The 14,234-nt window shown below is 42.6% G+C and overlaps 3 protein-coding genes and 1 non-coding gene across 5 annotated transcripts; 2 read left to right on the top strand and 2 right to left on the bottom strand.

Annotated features, from left to right (window-relative positions):
• Positions 1-1,009: 1,009 nt before the first annotated feature.
• On the bottom strand, positions 1,010-1,082 carry Trnam-cau (transfer RNA methionine (anticodon CAU)). Its single transcript has one exon. It is a non-coding gene; the product is annotated as a tRNA-Met (tRNA).
• A 1,136-nt stretch (positions 1,083-2,218) lies between these two features.
• On the top strand, positions 2,219-4,763 carry LOC135501846 (uncharacterized). The gene is made up of 5 exons (XM_064794265.1): positions 2,219-2,402; positions 2,977-3,070; positions 3,281-3,440; positions 3,620-3,775; positions 3,887-4,763. The coding sequence occupies exons 1-5, from the start codon at positions 2,263-2,265 to the stop codon at positions 4,084-4,086; spliced, it is 750 nt and encodes a 249-aa protein (XP_064650335.1). The 5' UTR covers positions 2,219-2,262; the 3' UTR covers positions 4,087-4,763.
• Positions 4,764-5,388: 625 nt separating this feature from the next.
• Positions 5,389-9,778, top strand: LOC135494002 (uncharacterized). Its single transcript, XM_064781731.1, has 4 exons — positions 5,389-5,933; positions 6,495-6,645; positions 8,339-8,461; positions 8,886-9,778. The coding sequence occupies exons 1-4, from the start codon at positions 5,929-5,931 to the stop codon at positions 8,994-8,996; spliced, it is 390 nt and encodes a 129-aa protein (XP_064637801.1). The 5' UTR covers positions 5,389-5,928; the 3' UTR covers positions 8,997-9,778.
• A 919-nt stretch (positions 9,779-10,697) lies between these two features.
• On the bottom strand, positions 10,698-14,207 carry LOC135493990 (uncharacterized). 2 transcript variants are annotated; one of them, XM_064781710.1, is made up of 5 exons: positions 14,114-14,207; positions 12,051-13,561; positions 11,674-11,815; positions 11,356-11,536; positions 10,698-11,217 (listed from the first exon to the last, which is right to left on the bottom strand). In XM_064781710.1, exons 2-5 carry the CDS (start codon positions 13,178-13,180, stop codon positions 11,072-11,074), a joined length of 1,599 nt encoding a protein of 532 aa, XP_064637780.1. In that variant the 5' UTR covers positions 13,181-13,561; positions 14,114-14,207; the 3' UTR covers positions 10,698-11,071. The 2 variants fall into 2 exon arrangements, with proteins under 2 accessions (XP_064637780.1, XP_064637788.1); XM_064781718.1 differs by having other exon boundaries at positions 14,060-14,205.
• Between the last annotated feature and the right edge of the window lie 27 nt (positions 14,208-14,234).

Below are 14,234 nucleotides of genomic sequence, written 5' to 3'. Positions count from 1 at the left end.
TTCTGTGACGTGGTTCTTATCTCTCAGCGGATGACATGCTATTTATAGATTGGACTAAAACATGGTACATGTACGTGATCATGGAAAGTCATCTACGTAAACAGCCTCTCCAAGTTCATTGTTTCCTCGGGGCTGTTTTGGGCATGCATTTGTTATCTACTAGTATTTTCATGAAGACACCAAAATAACATTATAACTAGAATAAACAGTCTGCAAATGATGTAAGTAGGGATTACATGTACATACCAGTTGTAAGCACCAGAATATGAATCCGACTTAAAAATGGCATTAAGAGCCAGGTAAAGTGTTGACAAAGTCTAGTTAGTACACGTCAAAATACAAGTAAACGGTGGTTGGGCGATGAAAATCTGACCCAGTTTATATCAGGGATTGCAAAATATGAATGAGATTTCTGAAATGTCAAATATCGAATGACCAGCACTCGCTAATTGGCAGAGTGATTGATATAATCATGTCAATTAACGGAGTTGACATTCAAAACTTGAGAGAGAACCCCCTAGGACTTTAAGCAGCCGTAGAGCCTCTATCCGGATAAAATATAATGCAACCATCAGCATTTACGTCACATCATTCAGCCCGTCCGCATAGACGATTTCTCTAGCAGGACCGCGGAAGCCACGACCAGCGACACCCGCAACCACGTGTCGCATTTGATACCGGGACGAGTGATGGAGTCGCCACTGCATGGTGTTCATCCCTCCTTAAAGGTAACATCCTTAAGTTTAATTATAAGTGGTAAAACACTCCACTGACTTGAAAAAGGAAGCAAAGGCTGTAGTGAGAATGCTGAAGTGGCGTTGGTTGCAGAAATTGAATCGATTGAAGGTATTTTAGATTCGGGCCACACCATAGGCTTGCAAAAAGTTATGTTTGGTGGCTCAGTTTGGAACTTGTAGGATTAAAAAAATAATATCATGAAGTTTTGGTAATAAGAAAGAGAATTGCATTTGGTCGTGCAAAAAGCGAACCGCCGCAAGGCATAGCCGGATGCCCCGTGTGAGGATCGAACTCACGACCTTCAGATTATGAGACTGACGCGCTGCCTACTGCGCTAACGAGGCGGTTGGTATTCAACGCTCCAGGTATATGTAAACTCCATTAGGCCTATGGCACTTATTGTGAAAGGCTGCCGACAGGGTGTCCCATGCAGAAACAAAGCAATTCAGTCACCGGGCCACTTTGCCACGGAACGGAGGAGAAGATGTACAAGCAATGTTCGGTTCCATTGTGGTTCTGTAGACGTTTGATAGAGGAGCCACATTACGGTGGGGATATATTAAAGGGAGCATGCACCCGTATATATGACTTGTGTCGTAATTGGAAGATTCCTCACAGAAGAGTAATAGAAACTTACACGACATTTTAGGGGGCATTGCACACTTCAACATGTGCTTAGCGATTTTAATTTCATATCACTACTGATGGACTTGAGCGATATCAGATCGATAATTCAACTCACCGTGTAATTCAGCATTGTCTTCGGGGGTTGATTTATATCCATTCTTTAACTTACAAAACAAAACAAACTGGTGATAGGTCACAGAATCAGTCAATTGGAAGTGCGTTTTAACCGATGTTGCAATTGGAAATGTCGAACGCTTAAAGAATCATAGGATCCTATGTAAGCTTTTTATGTCAAGTATATACGTCGTCTCAGTAATCGTAATATTTCTCAAGAAATTTCCGTGTTATGAGGCAATTCACAAAAGAAAACATTGGCTCTGAGTCCAGGAAGTCCGGTTCGTCAACACACCATACCTCTAGTTTTCGGTCCCGTTTCAACCGCAATCTTAACCTGGGATTTCCCCCAAGACACTTTATTTAAACGGACACATCCGCATTGACTTCTTCTTGACAGAAGAAAGAGTGAGTTTCTATATGAAGGTCATGATGGCCTAAGTGCTAATTGATATTTGAAATCAACTCTTATTTTGGATCTTTTTCCCCACTTGTTAATTTCCCTAGACACGACAGTGAACCCGGATTTTCTGCCGCGGCACGGGCATGTGATGGTGATGGGGGTCGCATTTGAACAAACCGTGCGGAACCAGTGCAGCCCCGTGGGTCATACTATTAAGCCTATTGTATTAGACCGCAGTCCTGTTCCTCCAGTGACAATGAAATCCCATTCAACGTTTGGGCATCATGCCCCATATAAAGGCCGCATAAACAGTCGGTTACTCGTTCAGCAGTTTGCCTATTAGTTCCGTATTCTTTATCATACCCAACTAGATTGGCGCGATGTCAGTCGATTTTGACCCCGATTTCATTGAATTGTGCTACCAAAAGTATAATGACGTACTCCGTCAGAAGGCTAAAACACTGACAAAGACACCCAGGCGACCAAAGGGCGGAGACACACTACTGGAGCTGGACAGTTGGTAAGGATTTGGTACTAATTGGTTATGGGGCATGATCAGGGGGTCGCCTCATAAGTATAGGGGGACCCGGAATCCTGAATGCCGCGGTGGGTAATGATTATTATATACGTAATGAGGAGATACTTGCTATTCTTGCTCATCCTCTAATAAGACAAGGTTGATTAATGAGATCAATTGATATATAGGGGTGACCGCAATGTGAGACTAAATGATTGAAAAGCCCTAAATTATGTTTAATTTAATACATTTGAACCTGCTGTTTTCCATTCAACACGATCTGCTGGCTGCTTTTCAGACATTCCTTTTGTCAACAGCTACATGTAACCTCACTAGGATTTGAATAAATTGCCGTGTCAGAAGCTCCGTCGTGCAGTTACAATGCAGCTGGTCAGACTGGCCATTGATCATGATTGAAGGTTTCGGTGGCACCAAATTTCTGTTGGAGATGGTCCCTGTTGTATCAATTACGTCGGGTTGGTATAAAATCTAGTCTGCTGATCGTGCCACCGGTCGGTTGACAAAGATGCGCGTTTCTTTCGGTGCTGTTCTTCACAACCAAGATCTGTACTTTTAGGTTTCAGGAAGAGCTCCCAAAACTTATGCAGAGACGGGAAGAAAAATATATCACACATGAGGAGATTAGCAAACTTATGGTTTGGAAACTAATGGTGAGAATTTGATTTGGTTCCATGTAGACTGCCCTATAAATATGACGTTTAAAACCCATGAGTATTAGCATTGATGCGTTTAGGAATTGTTAAACTTGTGAGCGCGGAAATTTAACCTTCTTGGTGACCAATAACCTTAACCTTGAAAACAAAATCGCACTCATCATGCCATATTGATTGCTCTGAGTCACTGCTTAGTCTTATTTTCAGAGAGGTAAATTCCGGCCTCGTTTGACTGAAATGGTCCAGGAAAACAAACCAGAGGATGTAATCAGTGCTAGTAAAAAAGCCTTCAAAGCTCTACCGAATCTCTCTAAGGCCATTTCGGCACTGACTGTCTTAAAGGCCGTTGGACCTGCAACAGCCTCAGGTAAAATAATTTAGTCATGTATTAGTGTAAAGGAGAAAGGGTAGATTGAAGTCTCCTCGGGAATTCAACCTTCATGCCATGGCATACGAAAACAGTATAGCAAATATGAATGTACCGGTATATTCAAATGCCATACAGAATGATGTTTCCCTCAAAAACGAACTCGTTTATTATTGCAGGAATCCTGGCAGCAGGGGCACCAGAACACGCTCCCTTCATGGCAGACGAGTCCATGCTGGTTTTCCCTCAGCTCCAACCTCTAGACTATACTCTGAAGCGTTACCTCCTGTATGCAGAACTAGTTGAAAACCAGATGACTGATCTCAAAGGCAAAGGTATGGTTGCGATTTTAGCGCAAAGATGGAACCACCTTATTCTCATTTCTGTCATTACCGTTCATGTGCTTGACTACCATAGCTATATTACAATTATAGTCTTGTTTTTAGGTTCCGAGTTCGACTGGACACCCCATAAACTTGAATTGGCACTGTGGACTTCCCATACTGCAGGTCAACTTGACATCGACATTGCGGTCAAGGGGAAGGCGCCATCAGAAAAGGCTGGCAAAGGTGTTGGGAAGAAGAGAGCCGCATCCACTGATACAGATCCGCAAAATGGGAACAAGAAGTCCAAGAAAAGACATTAACAAACTCAAAAGAAATACACAAATAAAGGGCCACAAGACGTCTTAGAAATGACATTGACGAATTCTAAACTGTTTTCTTTTTACCATGCTCTTCATGCCGGGGGACGAGGGGGGCGATTGCTTTCTTCTCTGTGTCAGAGTCGCACGCTGCCTGTTGCGAATACAGAAAGGGAAGAAGACACTATGGTTTACTGTAATGTCGGCGAGGAGCTGTTGCGCCCGGTTATTGTGACTTTTAAGATGGCAGCACTTTCATTCGAACGGCGAAGAGCCTTGACTTCGACGGACCTCATACGTCATTAGTACCGATTGTGTGGGCCAAGTCGATGTTAGTTTATGTACCTCTCTCTAGCGCTGTATCTCCTCTAGGCGGTATCTTTTCCCGCCTTGGATTCCTGCCCTACATGTAGCATAATGAGTTTAGTTATCGGCGTCTGTCATGTTTAATAGGAGATTGATGGAGGTAAATCGCACTGTCCGAATAGAAGAAAACAAAGAACATTACAAGCCCAGGATAACGAGATCAAGGTTTCGACCCACGCAGGTTTAGTTTCTCTCGTTTTAGGAGGATGTTACACGCAGCAAACTAGTAACTGGTGTAAGCTTTTTCCTTTACCTTGACTTAAAGTCGGTGGTGGCATCCTTTTCCAGTAGAATATAAGAAAATCGTCTCAGAACTCGTCTTTTTTAATATATTCAAGTCATGTACCTGCATCGGAAAAGCGCTTCATTCTTCTTCGGTCTCGTTAAAAGGCAGATTTCGCAACCCGGCCTACGAATGACACGGACTGTCGTGTCCGATCAAGTCATGTGGTAATTCATTTGCGAGTCACTCGTAAATCTACTTCTTTCCTAGAATTAGTTCTTCCCTTGCGGAAATTTTGTATGTCGTTGATAAAGTACATTTACAAACGTCGTTGTTCGTAGCTCTTCGTAAGGGTTGCGAAACCTGCCTAATGGCTGTTTACGCAGACAGAAACATGTACAGCTGACTACTTCTTCCGATAATGGCGGCTCCAAAAACATCGGGATGTTGAAGGACCGCTGTGTTTATACGCCTCCGTTACGTCGGATTGGGAAGATAAGCACGCGGCAACATCATCAATTATTCCTCTGTTTCCCCTTTTTGTGCCAACTGGCATGATATCATCGAAGTGACACTCAAGAGTCGAGAACTCGATAGCTAATCAGTTCCATTAAGGAAGTGTTATGACGTTTAACTACGTGCTCGTTCAGTCTACTGAACTTGAGGACAACTACGTAAAGCAAGGTATGAGGTTGGCGGTGTAACTCGAAAAATGCGTTTTTGGCTGGGTCTCCTGATGCACGTCTGGTCAACAGTTTGTGTTCATCATTTTGATTGAAAGAAATAGGAAATCGTCGGTACGCCTATGTTCTCGCTTTAATTATTGATTAGTTATCTTTTCAACTGATTTAGTAACGGCACATCATTGGCTGTGCGTTTGATCGGCCAAACTTGTTAGAAAATTGAAAATCTGACCTTTGCCAAGTTGTTTTCTTTGCTGTCCGACTACCACACTCGCGCAGATGATAGACGGTGATTCGGATCTATCACCATTCGATCAACAGCAGGAGGTGGGAGGTCTCATCAATCAAACAAAGAGTGACTCTAAAACAGCTAGCGCTCCCTTCGCCTGGTGAGTCCACGGGTTCGTTTAAGTACAAGCAACATCGGGAAAGTGATTGTTAATGGTCGATCAGCCGGTAGATTCGCTCGGGTAAGGTGATCGCCGTTCATTAAGGAGTTGCAGCCGGAGGAAAGGATAACCTGGTCAGTTCAACCGCAGTTTCTTGATCAGGCCCAAGTAGGAATATTCGAAAATGAGGTAGGTGGTTCTTCATCCCATTTTCTTGTAACAATATATGACATGCCAGGATAATGAAGTCCGTTACAATGTCTGTCCTTTCCATATCTTGTATTGAAGGAGAAGGGATTTGAAGATTGTTTACCATTTTCCAAATCTTGGAACTGTATCCGCGTATTAGCTTATGATTGAACTCTGCTGTTAGAAACCAGGAGACAACAGTAATTATTTGTGACTAGGTGATATGGAATGGGAATGGTAACCGTTACGGTAAATTAGTAGGTCAATTAAAGCAGCGAATAACATCGTCCTTAATTCCTGTTTGCACCTTGTTGCATATATACATACTTATATATCAGTCCCAGCGAAATACTCTCTTTTAAGTACCAGAAGAAAAGAAAACCTGGCACAGCTGGTATTTTCACTTTTTAAAAAATGCATAAATGTTTATTTTGCATATCTTTTATCGGCATATGGTAACTTGGTCGTAAAGACATGTTGGGGATTGCATTGCCATTAAAATACCAATAGGCCTAATCGCAAAGAATTTATTTCTGATGGACACCATGCTGTCTCCTTCAGGTTCTTCACCATGTACGATAGCTTGGCTTGTCACCTAATCGTGTTGGTCATGTTATCTGTTCTCGCCGCAATAAACGATGGAGCTATCATCAAAGAAAAGGTCTTGGAAAGGTCTACTACACAGGGCAGACAGAAACGAAATCAACAATCGGTAAGTCACTGCGTACTTCCATTCGAGCCAAACAACAATTCTACCTCCCCAGTCGCCTCGATCTGTGAGAGCGTCTCTCGAAGACCATGTGCATTCACTCTTAAAAACAAAGGCTTTTGAGTTTTGAAATCCTTTGTGTGACTTATGAATTGAGAAACACACTTTTGCTCTGAGCTTCAGATATATTTCATTTCATGAACATTTTGTCGTGGCGGTGGATCTTCTAAAGTTCTTCTGGGAGGTATACCGCGTACATCATTTTTTCCAATGCCTATAAGTTGCTCTTATTTCTTGGATTATTTTGAGTATTTGAAAATTAGCTTTTCTACAGGCCTACATGTATCTATGATAATCTATTTTGATGGCTTGAAAAGAGCCACGTGCGATCTGCTGACTTTGACAGAAGTAATCAACGCTATTGGCAACTTGATGCGAAATGTCGTTGTTTCGGCACGAATTTACGTTATCGGCCACGTAAAAAAGTGTGTTCATGATGTCGTCTCGTTATCATGTGCCCTATTCGCGGAAACATTTTCACAGTATCAAAATAACTGTTTAAACTTTAAACTTGTTGAGCCGAAGAACAGCAGGTGGAGGCTGGTTCTATCTTGAATGTGCACGTTCGGCGTAGTAATTGGCGTAATTGGGTGAAAACAACAACAAGCCCACCTGGAAACAATATTCCCTGGTGGCACTGGGAGTGGCAATAGATAGCTGGTACATGGTTACTAGGAAATTGACGGGGTGATGGGGAATCATACGTACAATACTGGAAATTGTGGTAAGCTACTAAGACAGAGCCCCTTTAAAGGTCAAGGGGTCGTACATGCACATCGTTTATTCTATTAAGCAGTTTTCGCAATCGGGCCGTACGAACGACGACGCACGAAGTATTAAGTTTGAAGCACGAAATTCTGTAGTGGTGTCATCAAGTCTTGATAAGTCCTGCGCTAATTCTTTTAGCGACACTACTAAACTATCATTTCTTATACTCGGTCACTTGTCGGTGGAATCGGATAAATGTTCAAAACAGATCGTCATAACATTCTTCGCTGTTCGTTGCTCCAGACATGTTAATGACCATTAGGTCCCCAGTACCGTTATCAAATTGCTCCACGAGTAGTATCAATCAAAACCTGCTTATTATACGTGAGAAAGAATGAATCAATGTCCTCGATGTGGACATTTGGCTCCTAACGAGATATTTATTCGCTATCATTAGGTATGACTGAGTTCCTCATCTAATGAAGGTCACTGTATAATTGATCTGATTTTAATGCAGTAAACATGGATGTTTGTTGCTGTGTCCAAGGCTGCACTCATAAGGAAAAAGAGCGAGGACATTCACATTCAACCAAGCAAAGATGAATCTATGCTTGAGTAGACCAAACTAAATTTTCACTTTGTCCGTGGTTGTACTGGTCGGTTGTGACAACATGGCGCAGGTGGGGCCATCGTAGAAACCTGGTGTATATTTTGTCAATATCTTGATCTCTATTATTCCCCTGTCAACATTACATGTATTTCAATTCATCTAAGTAGCAGGAAATCAATTCCACATTTTACTGCCTTATTATTTCAAGACCGAATGGACTTCTGACATTCATACATATAAGCATGCTACCAACTATAGCCACCACCGTTTAGTCATGCACTCACACTCTCATGCTCTTCCTATGACATCCTTCTTCAGGGTGGTTTCCTGGACTTTCATGACTTCATTAGCAGTACTGGTGGGCAAATCAGCGCGGATGACGTCCACACGCCGTCACCAATCAGCGAGGACGATGCAGATTGTTTCATTGAAGTTGAGAGAGTAAGTGTTATCTTCATTTTAAAGCCAGGGCCGGTATGAAATGAAGTCTAAATTGTCTCCCTGTGGAAAGGGGTTCGTCTCTGCTGTCTGGCGGATGATTAAGATGTGTTTAAAATGCATAATAGATTCCTTTGTTCCGCTTTATTCCGTGACATTTTAAAACTTTTACCTTTGATCTGCTGTTAATTTGCGGTTTGTGCTTGCGATGGTAATGCCCGGCTCAAGTGCTTTCCTGAAGCGGGAGCGAACGCCCTGCAGCGCGTGATGTTCGAAAAGAAACACGGCCTTGGCCAGAGTCGCCTCACACTGGTCACCGGGAAGCTAAGCTGACGCGGTCTAGGCGTGGCTGGAGCGAAATGCTCATGTGGAATTCATGAATAAGGCCGCCACCATCTGTTTTACCCCATTGGTTCTCTCTTTACAGATAGAGGTCAAACCGGGTAAATGCAAGACCATCGGGCGAGCAGGGGTCAGGGTGTGCAGCGCAGGAGAATACCTGTCTATCAACGATCCCCAATGCGAAGGAAGACCGTGAATAGGCGAAAGTATCGCAGCACACTCATGTGAGGGTGTTCAAATCTGTCAGTGGAAGCGTGTTTTTTTTCTCTTAGAAAATAATAACCGCAAAGACAATGACCTGTTGTAGTATAGGTCTAGTTGGGTGGCGTATTTTGGAAATGACATACTCTAGGACTGATATCCTGCTGCTGTGTGAACGTTATCTACCTCTTTACTAGATTATTAATGGACCACTTTCCTTCTGTACAATTAACTGGCGTTTTGGCTCCTGCCAAGTTACCTTTAAGAGGCACTTATGTCATCCTGGTTGTCCGTGGTTGTGCTGGTTGTGACGACACCAAAATGTGCAGTGCCAGTATATCAACCTGGTGTACGGTTTTACGACCATGTTCCGCCATAAACCAAGTTATTCTGCATATTATTGCGTCCAAGATTGTTATCATTTGAGAGCTCAGAGAATTTTGATGCATAATGTCTGGGCCATAGTGGCTTTAACTGGTTCGCCAGTTAGCCAGTATGAAAGAGTTGACAAAATGCAAACTGTAATTTATTTACACCTTATATACGACAATGGCAGAAGATTGGATGCTGGCACAACCTGTCCAACTTTGGCTGACTGCTAAACCACCCCAACTGCCCGGCCCGACATCTGAATCTCTTTAAATTTGAGCTGGTGACGTACGCGCTGTTATCCATGTGCCAAGGGCCGAAGACTTTATAAATTGCTTATATAAGTATTCACTGCTAGTAGATGTACATGACCTTACAAATTGAAAATATTACACCTACAATAATTCACTTTGTCTTATAGCCTTTTTCTTTCCTTCACCGAATTTTAATTTTCATCTTCAGTCATTCGTGAGATTGAAAGTGGTTATCAACAGTCGACATATCGACTTTTCTATCCGAGCTCAGTGCGCCGGGCCGGCCCGTCAGCCTCAATGTAACACAACTAACTGCCCAACATTTTTGACTTTGTTGTCCGCATCCTGCATCGGATTTCGACCAAGGTCGTTACTGGTATACAAGTATGTGGAGACACGTGCAATGAAGTGCAATGCAACAGGAGAGATGCTTCTTCTGACCAATTTACTCGAAACAGTTTACTCCCAAACCCCAAGCTAAGCCTACATCTGATTCTGACGTGAAAAACCAAATCTGGAAATCACCGTTCAAATGCTTTCCGGCAATGCACGTGGCATGAAGCTAACGACAGGTTGATCCGAAGAACGCATCTTGTCATAATATTGTAGAAGCAGACAACGTAATGACTTGCGCCGCATATCCCGCCCCCATATTTTCTTTGACGGATAATCGGAGTTGCGTGTTTAGACAATTATTCACTGAACTGAACAAAGACCGGACTCGGCTCGTCTCAGTCTTTAGTTGGATGTTGTGCCACTGAATTTCGTGGCGCAACCTGTCAACTTCACAAACACCCGTGCTGGTGACGAGACGAAGGCCGGACTTCGCTTCCGTCTCCATGCCAATTGCATAGTCGGAGGTTCTGCCACGGACTTGGCACAACCAATGAAATAGAAGATTCCCAGGCCAATCACTATGTTTTGTCTCCATGGTGATCTGACCTGGGTGATTTCTTTACTCAAGTTCTCACCTGCCTGAAGTCGATGGAATTACCCCAGACCAGGGACTTGGAGTTTTAATACCATTGGTAAAGTCAGAAATTGTCTGATAAGCACAATTTCAGGAAAAGACAGTAAGTTATGTAGCATATTTATTTGTATCTTGCAGAGATTATCTGTACACTCAAACACTTTAACATAAACAGGTGATGTGTCATAAAACAACATTTTCTTAGCAAAGAAAGATTAAGTACTCATGTCACAACCTGGCAGCAAAGGAGAAAATGGATTAAAAAGCAGGAGAGTTGATTAAAACACCATGTTTATACACTGTGCAATAAGCACAAAGATACACATGTCAGTGATGTCCTCCAAATGGAGAACTATATCATCATTAGCTTTCACTGAAGCTTAAAATAGATTTCTGTGCATCATGACGACCAGCTTTGATCTCTTAACAGATGTACACTAGTCCCCTCTACATGTAAATGTTACTACTTTTAGATGTTTAGTTTGTCGTCACTTTTGACTCAATGAACTCTGCAATATCTAAGTTATCAAAGTCTCGGGCAATGGCTGCCACTGTTAGGTCTCCCATCCTCAGTGTAACATCAGCACCAGCATTCACAAGCGTCTCCACAATACCCATATGGCCTGAAATAACAAGGATCAGAATTAATGCTACAGGAAGACATCTTAGATTATTCTTCCCAGGATTTGTGATCGGCTGAAGTGTCGCAGTTTATCTTCGTGTATAGGCTATGCCTTTATCAGATTCTGGAGATCACTTACCATGCATTGCTGCCATGTGTAATGGTGTAGCGTTATCACATTGTTTGTTGATGGCGTTTACTTCTGCCCTGCCCTGTTTGATAAGAATCGAGACAACGTTGGAGTTGCCAGCATTCACCGCAGCATGGAGAGGAGTGTTACCAGTGTTAGCAGGCATGTTCACATCTGGAGCAGGATTCAGCTGAAAGACAACATGTATAGCTCAGTTACTCTTGTTTCCATAAAAGGATGTATTTTTATTAGAGAAGCTACATACAGATGGTAGTAGCTTGTGCTTGTATCAAGTGAATTCCGAAACGTTCATCATGTATGCCATACCTGTGTAAGAAGGTACTGCAAAACTTTGGGTTTGTTGTGCATGACTGCAGCATGCACCAGTGTTCTCTGGTGGTCATCACAGTAATCGGCACTGATCTTCTTGGTTCGGATGAAATAGTTGATGACATCGATGTAACCATGCCTGTAACAAAAATATGAAAGGTCAGTAATTGATTCCATGTAGTCAGTCATTAAGACCGATATTCTACTGTACGACCTACAAATTACGAATTACGATGGTTTCTTATTTCAATCCTCTCCAGAAGGGGCAGAAGCAACATCTAGATGTAGCTTAATTATGAATTCTAACCAATGCATTGTGTATTTGACTGTTAACTACAGCCACCTTAAGAAAGTTCCTCATTTTCTACTTGTACCTCATCGCCTGCATGAGTCTGTGCTGAGTATTGTCCTTCTTTGTCAGCGTCCTCATCTGGGCAGTAGTGGGCACATTCTCGCTCAAAGCACCATCTCTTCCGAGAAGTTTCCGATAAAATCCTACAACGGCAAACCAGAGACTTCCAAGGGCAAATGCTCGAGTGCCCAGCAACCACTGGGCATATTGTTTGTTACCGGTTGACACTTTCACATCAGACAGAAGTTTTTTATAAGGTTCGGCCCTTTCTGAGGACAACACATCTAAGTGATCTAAGAAGAGAAATGCGCCCTTTGAACTTAAAAGTTTCGAAGGATATTCTCTCAGAACTGCTGAAGCCAAGTATGTTAGGTCTGAATATTTCACTTTGCCACTTTCACGCCCAACAGCATAAGCGAGGCCAAGTTCATCCATGAATATGCCGTATTCCATCTGGAGGATTTCCTGGCGTTGCATGTCGGGGAAATCAGAGATATAGAAATGAGCAAACTGAACAAAGTTCTCTCCAGTGTGACACCAAAGGGAAAGGTCAGACACCATGTCATTGGCTCGGCCTAACCATTCGGCCACTATATTGGCATCTAAATAAGTCAAAATATCATCGAATTTTCCATCCCTTGGTCGTTTTTGATGTGCCTTAAAATTTGCACCCATTCTATTTCTACCCATGGGTATGTTTCTTGGAAGTGGAGTCGTGATGTCATGGCTTTCGTCATCTGAGCTAGAACTGATGACACTGTTACTCCTAACGGGGGGCAATGGTCGAGCTTTAGGAAGTTCATGTCCCATAGAAACCTCACTGTGTACTTGGGGAGGTTTTTTCTTTTTTCGTTTTTTTCTATTGTTTGTTTTAGATTTGGTTCCATTCAACACTTCGTTTGTAGGCTGTGATGCTAAACTGTCCTGTTCTGGGGATATACCTGTTGCAAATCCAGAATCTGAGACTCTGTTTGCACTCCTATTTGATGTTGCGGAGCTTTCTCTGCTGTCTGAATACTCCCTTGAGAGGGATAATGAGTTGAAGTCCCTAGCTAACCTGTCATCATCGCTGAATATCTCTTCATCACTATCACGGTACGTCAGTCTTGACACACAGATCAAATCACGCAAATCTCTCACTCCGCGGCTCATCTTTATGATTCTAAACAAACAAATCTATTTCCAAACGAACTCTCACATCACAGGCCAGCATCACAGCAGTGATGATCCAGGGAATCTTCAGCTTCACATTCCAGGCCAGACGGAAGAAGAAGACGAGTACCCGAGAAAGGGAATTGTTCACAGCAGAGTAACCGGACCAACCCCAAATGTATTTCATCAAGCTTTGTATGTATCACACTATCAAATGATAAGACTGGCAAACTTCCTGATCTTTTTTTCAGCGCAGGAGTAATGTGACAAAGCAACTAATGCAGGGAAGACGAATCCTTGCAGTCCATGCAATATTGAAGAAGAAAAGCAGTGTGACAGACAGAGACTTCTTAATTACTTCATCCATCGGTTCCTTTGGCCCTGCAAATACAGATACATTATTCAAACATTTATTGATCATTTGATCCGTGAAATTACATACATAGGCTACATGATGATGTAGGCCTGCAACACAAGTTTCTGCAGTCTGCTCTGCATTTTGCCAGTGTTACGCCCCCCCCCCTTCAGTTTCAAAGTTGACCTTGTTCCATCATCATAGCCGGAGCAACTGCAGAATACCCGGGACACTCTGTGCTAAATGATAGGAATGTGTACATAATGTACAGAGGGACAGAGTGTACATAATGTACAGAGCTACTACTGTCCCGGCTAGGCCTCATAGCCTATAATAGGCCGCCTCCTCTTGACTCTGATTCAACTGTCACTGATCGAACTCAATGTCAATGACTGGGTCTCTCTGTTGTTTGTGCAGCCGGCTGTAGTGTAGGTCCGGCATGCCCTCCTGTCGTCGTGCATACGTGTGAAAATAGGCTTCAAAGAAAAAAGTCGTAACAGACAAGTCAATGATTTTGAATTCACCTAATTAGTCTACAATTGAGCAAAAACCAAGAGATTATTGAACATTTGTGGTACCTAACGCATAAGATAAGCGCAAAGTGTTTCGATTGGACACTTTTAAACGGAAAATCTGCAAAGAAAAAACATTTTGCTTTCCTTGTCCACCATGTTGTAAACGAAAACAAACCAAGGTAAT

Source organism: Lineus longissimus, chromosome 1 (genome assembly GCF_910592395.1).
Source record: "Lineus longissimus chromosome 1, tnLinLong1.2, whole genome shotgun sequence".
Classification (NCBI taxonomy): Eukaryota; Metazoa; Nemertea; class Pilidiophora; order Heteronemertea; family Lineidae; genus Lineus; species Lineus longissimus.
Note: the sequence above shows the minus strand (reverse complement) of the source record. Positions and strands in the feature narration are given on the sequence as shown.